This window comes from Pleurodeles waltl, chromosome 11 (genome assembly GCF_031143425.1).
Source record: "Pleurodeles waltl isolate 20211129_DDA chromosome 11, aPleWal1.hap1.20221129, whole genome shotgun sequence".
In the NCBI taxonomy this organism is placed as follows: domain Eukaryota; kingdom Metazoa; phylum Chordata; class Amphibia; order Caudata; family Salamandridae; genus Pleurodeles; species Pleurodeles waltl.
This window is the reverse complement of record NC_090450.1, coordinates 536,996,231-537,017,543: the sequence shown is the minus strand read 5'-3', so window position 1 is coordinate 537,017,543 and position 21,313 is coordinate 536,996,231. Positions and strand designations below refer to the sequence as shown.

The window sequence follows — 21,313 nt, the reverse complement described above, 5'->3', positions numbered from 1 at the left end:
TAAATGTTGACAGATGGGAACATTGTCCCATTGGTTTTAAATCTCGTCCCTTTGACAGATCCTGCTTCTTCCATTCAGACCCAGCCCTTAGGGTTTTTTTTCATAGGACATCCTTTGTTCCACTTGTATGCCAGCCAACTTATAATCATAGAAACAAGCAGGTAGCTGGGGCAAGACTATCTGTGGGGAAATGAGTTTGCGTTATTATCAAACAACAGGTTTGAGGCCTTGGGTTTAGATAGTGTGGGCTGACTCCTTTTTCTTTGGGATAGTAAAACTCCCTCTACCAGTCAGTGTGTGCCTGCACCTGGTGGATCCTCAGCCGAGTATTCTAGTTTGGAGAATTTGCTGCCTGATGCTTATGATATTTCTTATATATGGAATAGGGTGCCTAGTGAGGTAGGTACTGAATGTGTGGTTTATAAAGATGACAGGGCTGGCCTTATCCCATACCCCAAAGGCAATTTTTATGCCATCAGATGTAGCTTCTTCAAATTTGAATGGGCTGTCCTCACGTCAGGTCCCAATGGTAACTTCTATGCAGCTGGGTTTTAGGTCTGAAGAGGAGAGGTCATAGGTTTGCATCTTAGAACATAGCGGGCTTAGAAGAAAAAAAACAAAAGATAACCCAGAGTGGTTGGCCTATCTTAAGTCCTTTGCAGGAAACATGGGACACAGACAGTATCATGTTCATGGAAGGCTTTTTAATACTGATTTCACTGTCTTTATCTTGTAGAGTCAGACTGGTGCCCATATTTTCACCCAATGTTCAAGCCTGGTTTTCTCAGCTACTGGGATAGGTACTTTTGTTGTAGTGAATTTTTATAATGCAACTAACGGATGATCTTTTTGTGGTACACTTCAGACACTTAGGTCCAATATATTGGACATAGAGCACAAGGAGCGTGCAAGTGTTGGCTTTGTCTGGGTGGGGAATTTTAATTTATACATCTGCGTTCGTTCGTTTTCATAATGTGCCCATATGTGTGGCTATAACCTCTTGCATCTTGAACACAGTTGGGCGGACGATTATTTAAATAGTATTTTGACTGAGCTCAAACTGGAGTGTGTTATGACTGAGGCGCAATTAGATCCAGAGGGTAATTTTCCTCCAAATGTTGTTGGTCATGGTGCAAAAACCACACTAGATTGTTTTCTCCTCGGCCCCATTATGGGATTGGTTTGGCCCTTAGGCATTAGTGTCTTAGGTTTTAGCGATCACTTTTGCATATTCGTGGATGTTGGTAGTGTCTTTGGTACTACCTCTTCGTCACATATTACTTGCAAGTCGGCCCTTAAAGCAGCCCAGCAGGGAAGGCGACTCAAATAGGATAAGATTGTGCCAGAGGCCTTTTTGAAGTCTCTTGTTGCTGGTTAATGCCTTTGTTAAAACTTAATCAATTTGTTCAAGTTAGACCTGCTCTTATGTTTTTACAGGTACTTCCCGATGTACATACCACCTATGCAGTTGCATGCTTTTTAACCTCCTCTTTAAGATTGAAAAAAATGCGAGGTGTGGAGGTTGTTTGATCATGAAAAGTCTTCACAATGCACTTTTTTCTGTGATCAACTAACTAACTGTATATTCATTATGGAGGGTTGTTGGGGTGCTTATATTTGAGGCATATTAATTGTATTTTGGTATTAGTTACATGTCTTTGGGTATGTCAAATGTGACAGAATAAAGTATTTTTTACTACTACAATATCTGGTAGAGACTTCTAGTTGCAGATTCCTTACCTTAGAATTTCCCCCAGGCATCGGATTGGATCCGGAGATTTATCTTCGAGCAGTACCCTTGCACGCCATCAGGTGGCGTCAGTCGGCTCCGTGTCTGTCGTTGGCGTCATGAAAGTTTTCATGACTTTTTTGTGGTCAAGGGATGTCTCAGAAGACCAGCTCCACACTGTGCAATGCCTTTCACCGCATGATGTCAGTGACGGACTCACACCTGGTCTGTTTCTGGTGTCTGGAACGCAACCACGACCTGAAGTCGTTCTCCGAGTGCCGGGCCATGCACCTAAAGGCTTTGAGGGAGTGGTCCCTGAAGCTCATGGCGGCCCAGTGCTCGACGCTGCATTGCTCGCAGTCTCGTTCGAGGGGGAAGGTCTCGAGACAGCTTGCAGAGCCATCACCACTCCTCCTCCAAATCTTTGGGTCATTTGGGTAAGAAGAAGTTGAAGAAGGCCATACGTTCTTCGATTTCACCCCATCATTCGGCCAATGTGATGCAGGACTAGCATTGACAATCAAGGCCTCCATCAGCGGCGCCTACTTCTGGGTCTGCTCCACACCTCCCCTAGTTTCCTGTGGTCGGAGCTACCCCAGCCCAACTCAGAGTTCTGTGAGGCCATGCGCCTAATCTTTGGACATACCAACCCCCCTGCTGCGCCTTTGGGGCCTCTGGGCTCGGATGGGGGTCCTTTGGGTTCCGCACCGGCGACTTCAGCCTCCGAGGCCCCCCCCCCCCTGAATCTGTTATGGGATCCATGCTGATGCCAGTTGTACCATTACAACCTTTTTACCGGCGCTGGCTAAGATGTCAACGCTCACCCGCCGGTTGGGTCCACAATCGACCTCGACCTGATCCTCATCCCCAACGAGCTGGAGTGGCGTCGGCCGGTGCCGCTTCTGACTTCGATGGGGTCTACTCACCCTAGGTCGGAATCTGACCCTTTTTTTTATTGGTACCAATATGAAGAAGGATTGGAGGGGTAGCTGGATCTATTTAATATACCAGATGGATAACCCTGACTTGGTCTGGGCACAGGAATTGGGTGAGGCTAGTGGTCTGTGTACTTCTCCAGATGCTGGCATGCTTTCTACTCCTACTGTGGCCATGGCGAAGGAAGCCTCTTACTCCATGGTGGTAAGTAGGGCCGCTGAGGTCCTTGGCCACCAGCTTCCAACTGTAACAGTTAGGACTAACCTCCGACAGATGTGCTTCAGCCTGGGACTTCCACTTTGTCTCTCTTCCCATTTAATTAAGCTCTCACTGATGTCCTGCTGAGTACTTGGTCCAGACCCAGCACAGGGGCTCCTATGAATTGAACAATCACCCGCCGCCATCGGGCCGCCTTGAAATTCCCTAAATACCTGTCCTAACACCCCACGCCTGAGAGCCTTGTCATCCAGGCTTATTCTTCCTCTGGCGCATTCCCATCAGCTCCCCCGATCGGGAATGAAAGAGACTGAACCAACTTGGGAAGATGATGTTTTCTTTCTCCAGTATGGCATTGCGGTCCGTGAACACTGCATGCCTTTCTGGCCCAAGTTGGACAGCTGGTATAGATGACCAACGGGACCACTCCAGACCACCATCTGTGATGCAGAATGCACACAGCTCTGGAGGAGCAGAGATACACGCAGCCGGTCTCCATTGCAGTTGGTGCCTGTAGATGCAGGGGAGCGACTCCTCCACTCCAAGGGAAATTCAGTTTTGCTTCTCGCGCAGGCTTAAGACTCGTCACCCTCAGAGGATGCACAGTCGGGGAAATGTTGCAGTTACTGGAAGGAGCCGGAGAAACAGTGTTGCAGAGCAGAGCTGTTGCTTTAGTTGCAGATTATCAGTTCCTGGAGTGTCCAGTTGCAGCTCCAGTGGCCAGAAGGTGAAATAAATGTTGCAGGGGAATCCTGCTGGAAACTAGCAGGTCGAATCTGAGGTCCCACCCAAGAGGGAGACCCTAAATAGCCCAAGACGTGGGATTGGTCACCTAACAGGGTGACTACCTATCAGAAAGGGGATGTGATGTCACCTGCCTGTTCTGGCCACTCAGATGCTCCCAGAGGCCTCTGCCCTTCTTAGATTCAAGGTGGCAGAATCAAGTGGCCATCTGGAGGAGCTCTAGGACCCACCCCTGGGGCGGTGATGGGCATGGGAATGGTCACTCCCCTTTCCATTGTCTAGTTTTGCGCCACAGCAGGGACCGGGGGTCCCTGGACTAGTGCAAACCTGCTTATGCAAGGAAAGCACCATGTGTGCCCTTCAAAGCATACCGGTGGCTTGGGAAGGCTACCCCTCCTAAGCAATGTAACACCTATTTCCAAAGGAAACGGGTGTTGCCTCCCACCTCCAAAGGAAATTCTTTGTTCTGCCTTCCTGGGCTTGAGCTGGTCAAGCAACAGGAGGGCAGAAACCTCTGTAGGATGGCAGCAGCCCGGGCTGCCCGGGAAAGCCCTGCATACTGGTAGGAGAAAAGCTAGGGGTCCTTTAAGGAGCCCCATGAGTGTATGGAATCATACAACCAATACTGGCAACAGTATTGGGGTATGATTCCGACATGTTTGGTACCAAACATGCCCAGGTTCGGAGTTACCATTATGTAGCTGGACACCGGTAGTAAACTGTGTCCCGTACACGGTTAAAATGGCTTCCCCGCACTTACGAATTCCAGGAAAATGGAGCTGGAGTTCATAGAGGAACCTCTGCTCATGCAGGGGTGCCCTCACACACAGGTACTTGCACCCTGCCCTCTGAGCTAGGAGGGCCTGCCATAGGGGTGACTTACAGTGACCTGGTGCATGACCTGTAGTGAAAGGGTACATGCACCTTTTCAAGCATGATACAATGACATGCCTGCAGACCATTTTGCATGGGCTCCTATGGGTGGCACAATACATGCAGCAGCCCTTGGGGAACCCCTGGTGCCCCAATGCCCTGGGTACCTAGGTACCATATACTAGGGACTTACAGGGGGCACCAGTATGCCAATTGTGGAGTGTACTAAGTCAGGAACAACCAAATTTAGAGGGAGAAAGCACAGTCACTGGGGTCCTGGCTAGCAGGATACCAGTGAACACAGTCAAACGCACTGACAGCAGGCAAAAAGTGGGGGTAACCATACCAAAAAGAGGGTAAGTTCCTATATGGCGCAATGCCTCTTTCAGCAGTGGGGAGAGCCTTGGTTAGATTGATTTGCCTCCACGGAGAACGCGAAATGTCAACTGTTTTGCGTGTTGAAGTTTCCAAGGCGGCACTCGCTCGGCAACTCTTCATCTCGAGTAGAACTCAGGCCTCCTTTACGCCTTCCCGGCAATACCACTTCTGCCCACAGTTCTGAAGAACATCAAGAGTGAACGGTCCCAAGTAATCCTTGTGGCTCTGGACTGGGCACGAAGAGTATGGTATCCAGAGCTACTGAGCATGGCTACAGTTCCTCCGATCAGACTGCCCCTTTGGGAGGATCTTTTGTCGCAGCAGGAGGGGACGGAACTCCACCCGAACCTACCAATCTCTGCCTTCATGCGTGGAGATTGATTGGCGGCAGGTGACCGCTTTCAACCTTCTGCCCAAAGTCTGTGATGTTTTTTTGGCAGCCAGGTGTCCCTCCACCAAAACGGTATATGCCTGTCGTTGGCATAAATTTGTGGCATTGTGTTCCAACAAGTTAGCTAATCCCCTTTCTTCCCCTTTCCCTGAGGTTCTCTTATTCATCCTTTCTTTGGCCCTGCGGGGGTCTGCTTTGGGCAACCTTAAAGGTTACTTGTCGGCTATCTCAGCCTTTCTTAGATTGCGAGACCAACCTTCCTTATTCAAGTCTTACATTGTTGGAAGGTTCTTTAAGGGACTCTCCCATTTGTTTTCTCCGACCCGTTCATTATGCCCAAGTGGGACTTGAACCTGGTCCTGACTTAACTTATGTGTGCCCCTTTTGAGCCGCTGCACAATTGTCCCTTGTGGCTGCTCACAATCAAGACTGCTTTTCTGATTGCTATCACCTCTACTTGCAAAGTGAGCGAGCTCAGGCTCTGTCTTCCAAGCACCCATTTTTGTCTGTTCACCCTGACAAAGCGGTGCTTCGGACAAGAACCTCCTTCCTTCTTAAGGTTGTTACACCTGTTCACGTAGGCCAATCCATCAGTTTCCTTACTTTCTAAGCACCCTCACATCCTTTTCATGAAGAGGAGAGACTCCATTGTCTGGATCCAAAAAGAGCATTGGCGTTCTACCTCAATCGGACCAAAGATTTCTAGGTGGACGATCAACTCTTTGTTGGATATGTGGGTGCAAAGAAAGGGAAGATGGTTCAGAAGCATACCATCTCACAATGGAGTCTGCTTTGCATCAAAATGTGCTAAGCTTTGGCAAAGAGCAACACCCTGAGGGCTTGCATGCTCACTCCATCAGAGCAGCTGCTGCTACCACAGCACATGGAGTTCCTGTCCTGGACATCTGCAAGCCATTCCTGCCTGGACTTTCAGATCTGCAGAGATAGCTACTTTGGTCGTTCGGTCCGGCAGGACCTTTTAGTATGATCTTGGTTCACAGCCCACCTCCAGGGATGATATTGCTTGCATATCTATTCTAAAGTAAGGAATCTGCAGCTAGAAGTCTCTATCAGATGAACAAATTACTTACCTTTGGTAATGATCTATCTGGTAGAGACGTATTCTAGTTGCAAATTGTAGGATGCTGGCATGGTTTGTAGTGGGTACCTATGGTACTTACACCTTATACCAGGTCCAGTTATCCCTTATTAGTGAAATGTGGCATGTGTCTAGAAGCCAGGCTCTCTAGATGTAGCTGAGCAGCCAAGGCTTATCTAGGAGACATGCAAAGCTCATACAATACCACTGTACTCACACAGTACTCACACACATGAAAGAAAATACTTTGTTACAAAAATAAAGGTACTTTATTTTAGTGACACAAATGCCAAAAATACCATAGATACTATACTCCCTTAGGAGTTAAGTGATAGACAAATTATATACACTAGTATGCAGAAATAGGCATAAAACGGTTGTAAGACAGTGCAATTAGTGAAAATCACAATAGTTAGAAATGGGCTTAGAACCATGTACTTAGAAAGTGGAATGCGAATGTCGGTTTCCCACCTAGGCAAGAGTAGTGTGTAAAGGGGCGCTGGGAGTATTAGAATACACCAAAGGTAAGTAATAGAACTCACCCCCGAGCCCAGGAAAGCTGGAGTAAAACATTGTAACTTTCCTAGAACACACAGAAACACGAGAAAGAAAATTATGCAAGAACCAGAAGAGACTGCAAGACACCAACAGTGGATTCCTGGAGCTGAAGACCTGTGGAAGATGGGGACCAAGTCCAAGAAGCACAGGGAGAACAGGAGCCCCTGCTAACCCCGATGAAGGTGCAAAAGAAGAACCACCAGTGAAGAAGAACAGTCAGTACTGCACCCAAGAAGACAGTTTCAGGTTCCTGGTTGTTGCAGGTGATGTCCCACGCCGAATGGAAGATTGCAGTCTGGTTTGCGTCGCTGGAGTCTGCCAACAAACCTTGGCACACGCAAAGCTCACGGTTAGCGAAAAATGGCACTGTCCGGGACTAGGAGGGTCCTGGTGGACCCTACTGAGGAGGGGGAGTCAGTGGGGGCTCTCAGCAACTCAGAGAGCCCACAGAAGACCAGGCAGCATGCACAGGAGTCTCACAGCAGAGGGAGAAAGGAGGCCCACGCAGCACTATGACAAAGGCTCCCATGCTGCCGTTGAACCACTCAGGAAGATGTGCGTCGCAGGATAGAGTGCTGGGGGCCAGAGCTGCACGGTGCATGAAGAACTTTGTGGAAGGAAGCCAACAAGCCTTGGCAACTGCAAAACATGCGGTGCACGGAGGTTCTGTCTTGCATGGGGAGGCAAGCTCTTACCTCCATCAAAGTTGGACATTAGAACGTCAGGACCACTTCAGTCCACCACCAGTGATGCAAGATCCACACAGCTAGTCAGGAGAGGGGATCCATGCAGCTGGTCGTCAATGCAGTGAGGTGCCTGCTGAAGCAGGGGAGTGATCTTTCACTCCAAGGGAAATTCCTTCGCTCTTTTGGTGCAGGCTGAAGACAGGCTGTCCTCTGAGGAAGCACAACCGGGAAAACAGTTGCGGTTGCTGGCAGGAGCTGAAGATACAATGTTGCAGAAGTTGTCTTTGCTTCTTTGTTGCAGTTTGTAGCGCTCCTGGAGGGTCCAGATGCAGTTTCCTCGGTGAGAAGGTGAAGTGGAGTCTTGCAATCCGAATCTGAAGAATTACCCAAAGGAGAGACCCTAAATAGCCCTAAAAGGGCATTGGTCAGCTAAACAGTAGGGCTCTGACATCCCCTGCTGGCACTAGCCACTCAGATGCTCTCAGAGTTCACTGCCAGCTTGAAATCCAAGAGGGCAAAACCCAGGACCCTCTGATGAGCTCTGAGCACCACTCCTCGGGTGGTGATGGACAGGGGAGTGGTCACTCCCCTTTCCTTAGTCCAGTTTTGTGCCAGAGCAGGGACTGGGGGGCGGGGGGTGTCCCTGAACCGGTGTAGATTGTATTATGCAAGGAGGGCACCAAATATGCCCTTCAAATCATTTCCAGTGGTCTGGGGAGCCTACTCCCCCCCTGCCCCCCCCAAGCCTGTAATACCATTGTCTGAAAGGAAATCCTTTGTTTTGCCTTCCTGGGCTTGAGCAGCTTCAGCAACAGGAGGGAAGAAACCTGTCTGAGAGTTGGCAGCAGCTGGGGCTGCCTGGAAAACCTTAGAAGGCTGGAATGACAATACTGGAGGTCCTCTAAGGAGCCCTCAGAGTGCATGGAATCATACAACCAATGCTTGAAAAAGCCTTGGAGTATGATTCCAACATGTTTGATACCAAACATGCCTATTTTGGGAGTTACCATTATGTAGCTGGACATAGGTACTAGGTCCAGTACACGCGTAAAATGGCGTCCCGGCACTCAGGAAATCTGGGGAAATGGTCCTGGAGGTCACAGGGCACCTCTGCTAGTGCAGGGCTACCCTCACACACAGATACTTTGCACTCTGCCCTCAGGGCTGGAGGGCCTGCTATAGCGGTGACTTATAAGTGAGCTGATGCAGTGTAAACGGCACTAAAAGGGTGCATGCACCTTTTCACGCACGCTGCAATAGCAGTCCGGCAGAAGCCTTTGCATGGGCTTCCTGTAGGTGGCAAAAGATATGCTGCAGCCCATAGGGATCCCCTGGAACCCCAATGCCCAGGTACCTAAGTACCATATACTAGGGACTTAAAGGGGGCTCCATTATGCCAGTTGTGGGTGAAATACTGGGTTACCAGTATGCAACAACCAAAATTTAAGGGAGAGAGCATAACTGCTGAGGTCCTGATTAGCAGGATCCCAGTAGACACAGTCAAACACAGTGACAAACAGGCCAAAAGTAGGGGTAACCAAGCTAGAAAGAGGCTACTTTCCTACACAGATTGCTTACCGACCAACCCATTATCCCCGCTTGCGAACTGATTTCTAGGGACGGGGATTTCTCTTTCAGGGCCTTAGCTCCTTTTCAGTGTTCTTCATGACTCCGCGCTCTAGCGGGGAAAGTTGTTAAAAGAATCTGACGCCACTGCGCAGAGGATACGCCTACGTACGGCCTTGATGTCATCACAGTGCCAATGACTGACACATGGTTGACCAATGCCACCTGAAGGCGCGCAATGGTACTGCTCAAAGAAAAATCTCCGGATCCAGTCTGATGCCTGGGGCAAATTCTAAGGTAAGGAAACTGCAACTAGAATATGTCCCTACCAAATAAATTGTTACCGCAAGTAAGTAACTTGTTCAACACTGTTGCTGAGTCACCAGAAATGCGATTGTTATAGATGAATAATAATGGTGCTTTCACCTCATAATTAAATCCAGGTAATCTTCATTTCATGAAATAATATGCCACCAAGTTGTAATACCACAATTATGTTATTCATGATTGTCTTTCAATTATTTACTAGGTTGACAGCTATCCTTAAAATATTTTTGGTTTGGATATTTCACATTTTTGTTTTCTGGTCTTCATTTACTATACATTTGTTGGCTTCTTAAAACAAAATATACTTTATTCTTCAACTTCAATTCCTTGTTTATCAAAGTAGAAGTTATTAATTTAAACAGTAGTGATCTGATTATAGATGTTTTACCAGAGTACTGTAATGATATTTTGCCAATAGGTGTTTTGCCTCTACACCAATAAAGCATTGGCTTTCTCAGGGTGCAGACATTTAATCATACTTTAATTGACTAGGCAGGGCCACCACCACTAATGCCTGGTGGCCTTTTGGCTGAATGACCGCCGGGCCAAGAGTTTCTGGCAGGAACCCAGCAGTTCTTATGCCTCTAAATGGAATGAGGAACAACAGATTTGGTGGGCAGGACCCTCTGCTGTTTGTGCCAGAGCGCTCGCTCTGCTGAACTGTAAATGACCATCTTTGTCTTGATTCAGCCTCCAGAGGCATAAACCCAAGTGCTTTCAGCCTCCTTTTAGAACCTCTGTAACTAACAGCTTGGCCATTCAGGAGTGTAGAATTCCTATAGCCCAACGCCCATGACATATTGTTTGGGGTCAATAGCGACAAGTTCTCATGTTTATTTTGTCCTTCGGACAAGTAGGCCTAACCCCCTGCAGCACAAAGCATTTGCCTGCCAGTTTACGCTACCACAATATGGATCACGGAGGGGCACTGTCTGGAATTAAGGTAATATGTGGGTCCTGATATTAATGCTGTTCAACCTTGTATTTATTGTTCATTAATGCAAAGCCTTTCTTAAAAGGGTGAGCGCTCTAAGGAAATGTAATCTCGGACTGCACTACTGAGAGTTGTTATATTAGAAAATTGTGTACATGCATTTACAAAGTTTAACAATATGAAGCTACGTATATTGCTACCAGAACGCTCTCTGATCAGATGCAAGTATTTGAAGAAGTTTGACAGCCAGTTTGATTCTTTGCTTTCAAAATAAAAGTTTCACAAAAAAGGCAAGTGGGGAAGAATGGTTTTGCGTAACTACTATGAAACTTTAGGTACCATTTCTTTGAAACATGATTTAGTAAAATGTTTTGATGCATGCTAAAATATTCATAATGGAAAATTAGTGTGTAGGAAGCTGGCTCTGTATATACTATATCAAAATGAGGTATAGTGTGCAGAGTCCAGGGGTTCCCCAGAGGTTTAACATAGGCTAAAGTGGGTAATACAAATGCTCTGTTTTGTAGTAGTGTGGTCGAGCAGTTAAGTTTACCAGAGGGTAGTGCAAAGCATTTGTTGTACACACACAGGGAATAAAAGCAGCACACACTCAATGACTAACTCGAGGCCAATTGTTTTTATGTAGCAAAAATATATTTTGTTACTTTATTCCTAGAACCTCAAGATTCAGTTTGCATTTGCAAGTAAGTATCCAACATATGTATCAATACCACTTTGTTTCAATTTGGCAAGTTAAATGGTTTTCAAGAACATAACAAACATCTGTTTTAAACGTTGACACCGCAATTTTCAGAAACAGTTCTGGAGGAAAGAAAAGTTAGCACAGTTTCAACATAAGTACAAAACGTACAGTTCCACTCTCCGGGTGTTAGGATGTCCACAGGTGAGGGGTTCAAGTTAACCCCAAACACCCACCACCAGCAACAAGGGGCCAGTCAGGTGCAGAGGTCAAAGTTGAGGTTGATTTGACATGGGTTCCTATGGAGACTGGGGGCACTCGGAGTCAAACCTGCTTGCAGGTAAGTACCCGCTTCTTCGGAGGGCAGACCTGGGGAGTTTAGAGGAGCACCGGGGGGGTCCACTGGTCATTACCAAACACACTCCCTCAGCGGCGGCCGGGTGCAGGGTGCAAAAACAGTGTCGGGCTCCCAATGCTTACCTATAGAGGGACCTCAGGGGTTCACAAAGATGCTGTAGGTGAAGTCCAGGGGGTTGGTTCTGGGAAACCAAAGGCTGGACAAGGAGGAGGGTCACCTGCTGGATATTGCTGCACCGAAGGTCGGATTCTCCTAGGCCAGGGGGCTGCGGGTGCAGGAATATCTTTTGGTGTCTGGAATTTTTGTTGGGTTCTGTTGCAGTCAGAGGGTCCTCTGGACTTAGGCTGCATGCGTTGTCATGTTGGACACGATGTGTCAACCCAGGGGCGACACTAGGTCAGAGTCGCCTGGGGACTAGCTCTAGTCGGTTGGGCCACCTGGGCACGGGCCGTGGGTAATGTGTAGAGAGGGCAGGACTCACAGATCCGAGGGGGGTGGGGTTCTGAAATCCTTTGCAGGTGTTTCTTTCTGGGCAGGGCCACTATCCACGGGAGATCTTGGTCCTCTGGGGTGCAGGCAGTCCTCTTGAAGCGTTTAAGAGGTCGCTGTCCCTGCCAGATGTGTCGCCTTTTTGTAGCAGGGCTTCAGAAGCTGGAGACAGGCTTGTAGGGCTGGGGCCAAGTCAGTTGGTGTCTTCAGACTTCTCTGCTGGGGTCGGCTTGGCAGTCCTGCTTTTCTTCTTTCTTCTTCCTGAGGTTGCCAGGAATCTGATGAGCTAGGTTCAGGGGAGCCCTTAAATCCTGGATTTAGAGGTGTTACAGGGGTCAGAGGGCAGTAGCCAATGGCTACGGTCCCTGTTGGTAACTACACCCTTCCGGTGTCCACTCCCTTTGGGGATGGGGGCACAGACCTAACCCTATTGTCACAGTGTCCTTTCCTCGGGATCTGCACATCGCCGAACAAAAGGCCACCTTCCGGCGTCACCAACTCAGAAAGCTATTATAGCACAGAGTTATGATGAAGCCAGTCGGGGGGAAGGGAATTAGGGTAGGGAACAGCAGGGAGAGAGATCTGAAAAGTAAAGGTTAGAACAAATATGCATTTATTCATTCATAGAAATATAACTCATCAATAGACTCTTGACTAAATGCGTCTCCGAGATATCAGGTGGAGACCTCTTTTGAAATGAGGGCAAAGCCCCTTCTTTGAAACATGAACAAAAGTAAGCTACGACCTCAGAATCAAGAGATGGCAAGAACTTTGAACTATGATTATACACAGAATATCAATCCTGTAACATCTATGTATTCACAACACAAACCTTTGATCATGACTTAGAAAATCTCAAAGAATTAAATATGCTTTTTACATCTTAAGCTATTCAAAGAACAATGAAACTATGAGTTGCTTATCTCCAGAAATACTTTCACATTCACAACAATAAATACCAAAAAGCTTTACTCATTGAACTTGAAGCGCTTTACTTAATAATACCAGGAAGCGCTTTTACTCAAGTAGCCTTGAATCACTTAGATTGTTGTGCCAAGAACCTTTTACTCCTGTGAATTGAAGCACTTTAATTGTCATGCCAAGAGCGCTTTAAACCTGATGTCTGAAGCGCTTGAATTGCTATGCCAAGAGCGCTTTACATCTGTGAACTGAAACGCTTTGAATTGTTGTGCCAAGAGCGCTTTACATCTGTGAACTGAAGCACCTGAATTGTCATGCCAAGAGTGCTTTACATCTGTGAACTGAAGCACTCGAATTGCCGTGCCAAGAGCGCTTTACATCTATGAACTGAAGCGCCTGGATTGTCGTGCCAAGAGCGCTTTACATCTGTGAACTGAAACGCTTTGAATTGTTGTGCAAAAGAGCGCTTTGCATCTGTGAACGGAAACACTATGAATTGCTGTGCACAAAAGCGATTTACCTTTTGGAATTAATGACTTTCTCCAAACTTGGATTCAGCAAGGCCTTTCCGCTACGTGTATGTCCTCCTCGTTTTTGAATGCACCATGGAAACAAGGATACTTTGTTTAGACAACACTCTGCCATTCAGGAACTCTGCTCTTCTCCAGAGAAACCCCCACGAGGTCTGGCTGCATCGAATTCTTCAAAATAGTGAGCAACGTGCTTGGGTGTGGCTTGGCTTTATAGGCCTGCTACACCCCAAGATGGCTGCTGCCTCTAAAAACATGGGAATTGTAGTCCCTTCATAGAATAGCACTGATAAGTGCATCTTGTACACCAATGTCCTGAACCTGCAGCTCTATGAGCTTTGCCACAGGGCAGACAACGCTGATGGTCACCTTTGGAACAAGAGGCGATGACAAGTGGTGCGCATAAAGCGCAGCAGAGTCGTGCAGTGGAATTTCGGGAGAGACCTGGACCGCGCCTGGCCTTATTCCTGACACCTATTGGTTTGTGTCCTCCAAACCAAGATGGAGGATTTTGCAAGAAGGGGGGTCACTTCAGGTCTGGACACTTTAGGGGTGGTCCCAGCTCAGGTTGTCACTCCTCTTTGTTTTCCCTAATTCTCCCACCGGACTTGCCACCAAACGTGGGGTTTTGTCCTGGGGGGTGGGAATCTCCTCTAACTGGAGCACCCTGGGGCACTGTAACAAGAGGTCTGACCCTTTGAGGCTCACCGCCAGGTGTTACAGTTCCTGCAAGGGGGAGGTGTGAAGCATCTCCACCCAGTGCAGGCATTGTTTCTGGCCTTGGAGAGCACAAAGGCTCTCACCCCATGTGGTCAGAAACTTGTCTGGAAGTAGCTGGCTGGCACAGAATGGTCAGTCCTGCACTAAAAGTTTGGCTAAAATACAGGAAGCATCTCTAAGATGCCCTCTGGTTGCATTTTTTAATAAATCCAACACTGGTGTCAGTGTGGGTTTATTGGGGTTGATACCAAACTTCCCAGACTTCAGTGAAGCCATTATAGAGCTGTGGAGTTCGCAATGACAAACTCCCAGCCCATAAATTCAGTATGGCCTCAAGGCACTTACAATGTCTAAGAATGGACTTAGACACTGTAGGGGGATTTTTCTCATGCAGCTATGCCCTCACCTGTGGTATACTGCACCCTGCCTTAGGGATGTAATGTCTGCTAGAGGGGTGACATCTATGCCACAGGCAGTGGTTTGTGGGCATGGGGTGCCATGTCGACTGTCTTTTTCTCCCCACTAGCACACACAAGCTGCATAGGCAGTGTGCATGTGCTTGGTGAGGGGTCCCCAGGGTGGCATAATACATGCTGCAGCCCCTTGGGACCTTCCTTGGCCACAGGGCCCTCAGTACCTTGGGTACCTTTTACAAGGGACTTAACTATGTGCCAGGGGTGTGCCAATTGTGGAAGCAATAGTACATTTTTAGTGAAATATCACTGGTGCTGGGGCCTGGTTATCAGAATCCCAGCACACTCAGTTAAGTCAGCATCAATATCAAGCAAAAAGTGTTTTGGAGGGTAACCATTCAAAAAAGTGCACTTTCCTACATAGTGTAAACAATTTAACAAGATAATGGGACACATGATAATAAAGAAGCAATGGCAAAGCCAATAGGACTGACAGTGGTGGTCAGCCTTTTGGTTTTGTCAATGTGTGTCTTGTTGTGACATGGTTTTAGGAAACCTTAATTGTTTTGGGAGCTGCTGGGCCCACACCATTATAACCAAAATTGGAAAAATAAAAATTATTTTTTGATCTCAAAAAGCACACATTGCTCAATAGTCCCTGACACTGAACAAAACTACTTTGTGTGCAGATATACTCCTTGTGAAAAAGCAGAATGCTGTCACTCACAGTGAGGCAGCCGATAGATAATTAGAAATTGTAATAAAAACAAATGGTCTTGGTTAATATCAGACCTACTTTTGGGCCCAGTTCTTAAAGGAAGTCACAAAAGTGCATCCATGGGATATGTCCTTGCAGTAGTGCAGATTTTTGGCTTTCATGAATGTAGGAAGCAGGCCTGGTGTGTTGTGGGTTCCAGAGGTACTTACACCCTATATGAGGTCCAGGTATCTGCTGAGTGTAGTGTAGGCAGTGTCTAGAAGCCAGGCTCTCTAGAGGTTGCTGTGGATGAGCAGCCAAGGCTTATCTAGGAGACATGCAAAGCTCATGCAGTACCACTGGAGTTACACTGCACTTACATACATGAAAGAAAACACTCAGTGTTATGAAAATAAAGGGTCTTTATTAGAGTAACACTGTACCAAAACACTAGATAGGCAACCCTTCAATAGGAGGTAAGTAAACGCATTAAATATGTACACTAGTCATCAGAAATAGGCATAGAAAGTGATAGAAAACAGTGCAAACACAGTTAGACAATAGTGACCCTAGTGGGAGCCCAAACCATATACTAAAAAAATGGAATGCGACCACCGGATCTCCACCTAGGTAAGTGGAATGTGTAGAGGGGAGTTTGGGGGTCCTAGAAAACTCCAAAGGTAAGTACCACAGTGAACCATAGCGACCAGTAGGAAAGGAGTAAATTCTAGATTTCCCCGTCCCACCCAGAAGGAAGAAAATTAAGAAAATGCAGCACCCAGATAAGACTGCAAGAAACCAGCGGTGGATTGCTGAGGAGGAAGACCTGTGGAAGAAGGGACACAAGTCAGAAGTCACACAAGAGTCAAGGAGGAGTAGGAGGTACTACCCACCCAGCTGTGGATGCAGGAGTTGGTCGACGGTAGAACGAAGATGGTCTGGAATGCAGCCCTGGAGCAGGTGAAGAGTTCCTGATGTGATGCAGTCGACGTCCCACGCCGAATAGATGTTTGCATTCATTCAGTGGTGAGGAAAAGCCACAAACAAGCCTTGGAAAAAGCAGATGTCGCAGTGAAGCAAACGTGGCGCTGGCGGGGGCTAGCAAGGTCCAGGAGGCCTCAACCCACGTGGGGGATTCTCTAGAGGAGGACCCTCAGCAAGGCACAGTGTCCAAAGAAGAAGAGGCAGCCCCTACAGGAGACCCACTGGACGAGGAACCAGGAGTCACAGAGGAGCCCACGCAGCACTACTGGAGAAGGGTACCATGCCGCAGGAGAAGCACGCAGAGGGCTGTGTATCACAGGAAGGAGGGCTGTGGGCTCGGGCTGCACGAAGCCTGAAGATCCCTTGGAGGCAATGCAAACAAGCCTTGGCATCTGCAAGAGAAGCAATGCATGGGGATACCGTCCTGCGTGGTAAGGCAAAGTCTTACATTCACCAAAGTTGGACATCTGGCAGAGAGGACTGGGAAGACTACTCTGGACCACCACCCATGATCTAGGATCCACACAGCTCAGGATGAGAGGAGATCCACGCAGCTGGTCATCATCACAGTTGGTGCCTGCGAATGCAGGGGTGTGACTCCTTCACTCCAAGAGAAATTCCTTCTTTCTTCTCATGCAGACTGAAGACTTGCTGCCCTCAGAGGATGCACAACTAGGGAAATGTTGCAGAAGCTGGAAGGAGCCGTGAAAACAATGTTGCAGGCAGAGTCTTTGTTGTGGATGCAGATTGTTAGTTCCTGGAGGGTCCAGTCACGGTTCCAGTGGCTAGTAGTCAAAGTAGAGGTTGCAGAGGAATCCTGCTGGAATCTTGCAAGTCGAATCTGAGGACCCACCCAAGAGAGAGACCCTAAATAGCCCTGAAAGGTTCCCAGAGGCCCCTGCCAACCTTGGATTCAAGATGGCAGAACCCAGGGACCCTCTGGAGGAGCTCAGGGCACCACCTCAGGGGTGGTGATGGACAGGGGAGTGGTTACACCCCTTTACATTGTCCAGTTTTGTGCCAGTTCAGGGACTGGAGATCCCTGAACTGGTGTAGACTAGTTTATGCACGGAGAACACCAAATGTGCCCTTCAAAGCATACCAGTGGCTTGGGAAGGCGTAACACCTATTTCCAAAGGGAGAGGGTGTTGCCTCCCACTCCCAAAGGGAATCCTTTTTTTTTGCCTTTCCGGGCTTGAGCTGCTCAAACAGCAGGAGGGCAGAAACATGTATGAGTGGTGGCAGCAGCTTGGGTGGCCTGGAAAACTCTCTGTTAGGAGCAATGCTGGGGGTCCTCTAACGACCCAGAGTACATGGAATCATTCTTCCAATACTGGAAACAGTATTGAGGTATGATTCCGACATGTTTGATATCAAACATTGTTAAGTTTGGAGTTACCATAATGTAGCCGGACACAAGATGTCCAGTACACGCATAAAATGGCGTCCCCACACTCATGAAGTCCATGAAAAGCAAACTGGAGTTTGTGGGGGCACCTCTGCTAGTGCAGGGGTGCCCTCACACACAGGTACTTGCACCCTGCCCTCTGGGCTTGGAAGACCTACCATAGGGGTGTCTTACAGTGACCTGGTGTGGTGACCGGTAGTGAAAAAGTGTGCATGCACCCTTTCGTACAGGTTACAATGGCAGGCCTGCAAAATACTTTGTGTGTGCTCCCCATGGGTGGCATAATACATGCCTCAGCCCATGAGGATCCCTAGTACCCCAAAGCACTGGAAACCATATACTAGGGACTTACAAGGGGGCACCAGTATGCCAAAAGTGGGGTGAAAAATGACTAAGTTACCAAGTTAGAAAGGAGAGAGCATAATCACTGGGGACCTGGTTAGCAGGATCCCAGCGAACACAATCAAACACACTGACAGGCAGAAAATGGGGGTAACCGTGCCAAGAAAGAGGGTACTTTCCCACAGTTCACAAGAATTTACAGATGTAGGCCAGAACTCCTAGAAAATATTTGTAAACTGCATTTTAGCACAAGCAAATATGCATGCATAGATTTGTTCATGCAAACATTGTTGAGTATTTACTTTCCTCCAACCACTTTTTTCCCTAACCCTGGAAGAAGTTTGACTTCTGCTCTTGTCAGGTGTAAATTTGCAACCTTTCTCAGTATGAGAAAAGATCGGAGAAGAACTGGTTAAGCACCCCCAACCCCACCCCAAAATATTCCATCCCTGGAACTATTGTTCACAGCTTCTTCCAGTCCCAGTATGTGAACTGTGGAGGGGTGGCAAAAGAAAGAAATTACTAGCATTCAATCCGTACCATAGTATGAGCCCTAGCATAATCAGGTAGGGTAATCAGAGCTCTTGTATAATGAAATTCCTGCTATAATTTGTTGCCGCACTAATTGGCACCAAAGGGACAAAATTGATTTTTTTATCGGACAAGTAGGTTTATGACACAGCCTGTCCCATGGACAAGTAGATATTTTGTTAAATTCCACACCCCTGCTATTGATTTATCAACATAGTGCCCTTTCCAACGCTGTTTCATGGGGAAGGGCATCCTGTTTTTCAAATTGGTTTAGGACTAAGGGTGAAAATGTATTAGTAAAGAAAGAACTGTTACTTGCTTAGAATCCTAGTTCATTTCATGGGAACCTTTATTGAAATCATCAAGAAACCACGCTTCTCTGTGGTGGAAAATCAGGATTATTTGTCAGTAAAGTGGGTGTTAGGGTCCATTGCGGGCTTACAAGAAAGAGAAGATGTATAATGTGTTTACACTCTGTTTGATAGACAGGCGCCAGGATAAACGCTATTTTTGATCAACTTGATTAGATCTCACCTCCTTGTTGCCTCACCAATGATTTGATGCCACGGTGATGGAAGACTTATTTAAATATAATATGCCTCTCCCCCTCGAAGTCATACATAATTTAGTTTTGCTCAGTGTCGTGAAGATTGATCTACACCACTGCAATGTAAATATGCATACTTGTGTAAAGTATTGCTGATGGTTGATGTTTGTTTTCACAACGAAAAGTGAAAAGATAAAATCAGTAAAGTGGGCATAATGAGGTTGTGTAGTTAGCAGTTGAGAGCATGTTTCAGTGCTAGTGCTACAGGCTCTTTTAAAGGAAAAGTGTAATGTTCTAGCCCCATGAGGCTGCTATGGCTCCGCTACCTACATTTTTTTGTATGGATGTCTGTTTGTGGGAGGTGCTAATGGTGTTCTGGTATCACAGGGCAGGTCTATTCCATGTTTATGACTTCAGTGAAGCTTCTGATGGTGGTGAGGTTAGGTTACAACTAAGTAACTTTTCCTTATTCGACCTAAGGTATGATTCTGGGTATGTGTTTGTGATTCCAGCATGCAAATATTTCCATGCATAACTTAAAGGACACCTGCACTAATGTTCTGTCTTTTTTGCTTCTAGGTTAACATTCAAGCTTTGTCACATGTACTGGAACTGGCCAGGCACCATTCGGGTGCCAGCACCATGTAAATATGCCCACAAACTGGCCTTCCTTGCGGGACAAGTGTTGCATCATGAGCCAGCCATGCAACTTTGTGAGAAGCTTTTCTTCTTGTGAATGCAGGACCTTTCCATCACATCAAGATACTCCAAAGCAGGAAACCCAAGCCAGACAAGACTGCCTGGGTCCTCATGACAGTGTCTCGCACCTAGTGATCCCACATTCCTCAATTAAGTTATTTTTTTGTTATCTTCGCGCTCATATACTTATAGTGGGCACGATCTCAAGGAGGGTGCCCCAGGCTTTACCAGTACCGAGAAATCATGTAACTATTATTTTAGTCCTTTTACTGCACATTTTAAGGATTACGAATCCTCCTGTTTCTATTAGGTAATTGTATCACTGCTTATAGATTGAGAGATAACATGGGCCCCCTGAGCTTGTGTAACAATTTATTTTCATGTTCTTTGTTTAATATAAAATCTTCTATGGAGTAGCACCTTCACAAGTAGAGGTTTCACATTTTCTTGTGATTTTTATGTTTTTGTATTTTGAAAGGAAGGTATTAAAACCTGGAGTTCTGACGCATCCTGGTAAGGAACGTTATGATTTGGGCTTGATTTGTCCTCGGTTGTCAGAAACAGTCTGTCTGTTGCTTCAGCAAGCCTTCAGTTGATTTCCCAGAGTCTGCTTTCTTAATTCGCTACGAAAGGGGAAGTGTTACGACGATTTCTGTTAAATGTTGTTGCTGCCGTCAGTTAGTAATCTCTGTTGTCTCAGGCGAGTATGGCAGACCCGGAAAGTTGAAAGTGGTCAGGTGTGTATATGTAACTCCTCATAGTCTAGCCCCGACAAATATAAAACTTTGTCTCTAAAATGTTTTCGAATTGCACTTGTAGTGTTCTTGTTGGGTATGGCGAATTTCAAGCACCGAAAACATTTACCTGGAGATCCTAATTTACCACTAGTAATCCTGAAGAGACAATGCCAAGGCTTCGTTTTACTGTTAATCTGGTACACCGGGAGTACTTGTGCTACATGACGTGACTAAACAAATATTCATAGTAAAAACATCAACAATGCCAAGCAGAGCCGTTATGCTAGTTTTGCTGCCTATTTTTATAACTCCGATTGTGCTTGTCTGTAAATTACCTTTTGCATGCTCACTACTGTTGCTCTGCCGTCTGCCACAGGCCTAATCAAATTCAGTTATTCCATCTGTTGTTGGCACACTTATTGATAGAAACTTCTATGCTTTATCCTTCCTGAAAAAAGACATTTCCTTTGGTTGCTTCGGAGCGTCCCCCTTAGTCTTGCCTGGCTTGTTCTAGAACAAAGTACTTTCTCCTCCTCAAGTGCACACAGTACTTGGAACATCCTTCCCATTCACTTCCTATCATTATCAGCTGCTCTTCGTTTAGTTATCTAGCTGAAGCCTGGCATGTCGGGGTTACGAGTCTTCGGATAGTTTATATAAATAGGATCATTTTGTCCATTCCACAGTGAACCATAGCACGTTTGCACAGGATTGAAAACCTAAATTAGGAGAATATGCATGATCCCAGCCAAGGCCATGTTGCATTGCATAGCAGTTGTATTTTCTCATATGCCTGCCTT

General features: G+C 46.8%; 1 protein-coding gene across 2 annotated transcripts in view; it reads left to right on the top strand.

Moving 5' to 3' along the window:
- PIWIL2 (piwi like RNA-mediated gene silencing 2) overlaps positions 1–20,301 on the top strand; it is a 1,291,255-nt gene extending 1,270,954 nt beyond the window's left edge. Inside the window, exon 25 of one of the 2 annotated variants that reach the window (XM_069213952.1) lies at positions 19,657–20,301. In XM_069213952.1, coding sequence (XP_069070053.1) covers positions 19,657–19,813 — 157 coding nt within the window. In that variant the 3' untranslated portion in view covers positions 19,814–20,301. The remainder of the gene's footprint in view (positions 1–19,656) is intronic. The other variant, XM_069213950.1, reaches the window with a different exon arrangement.
- Positions 20,302–21,313: the final 1,012 nt, after the last annotated feature.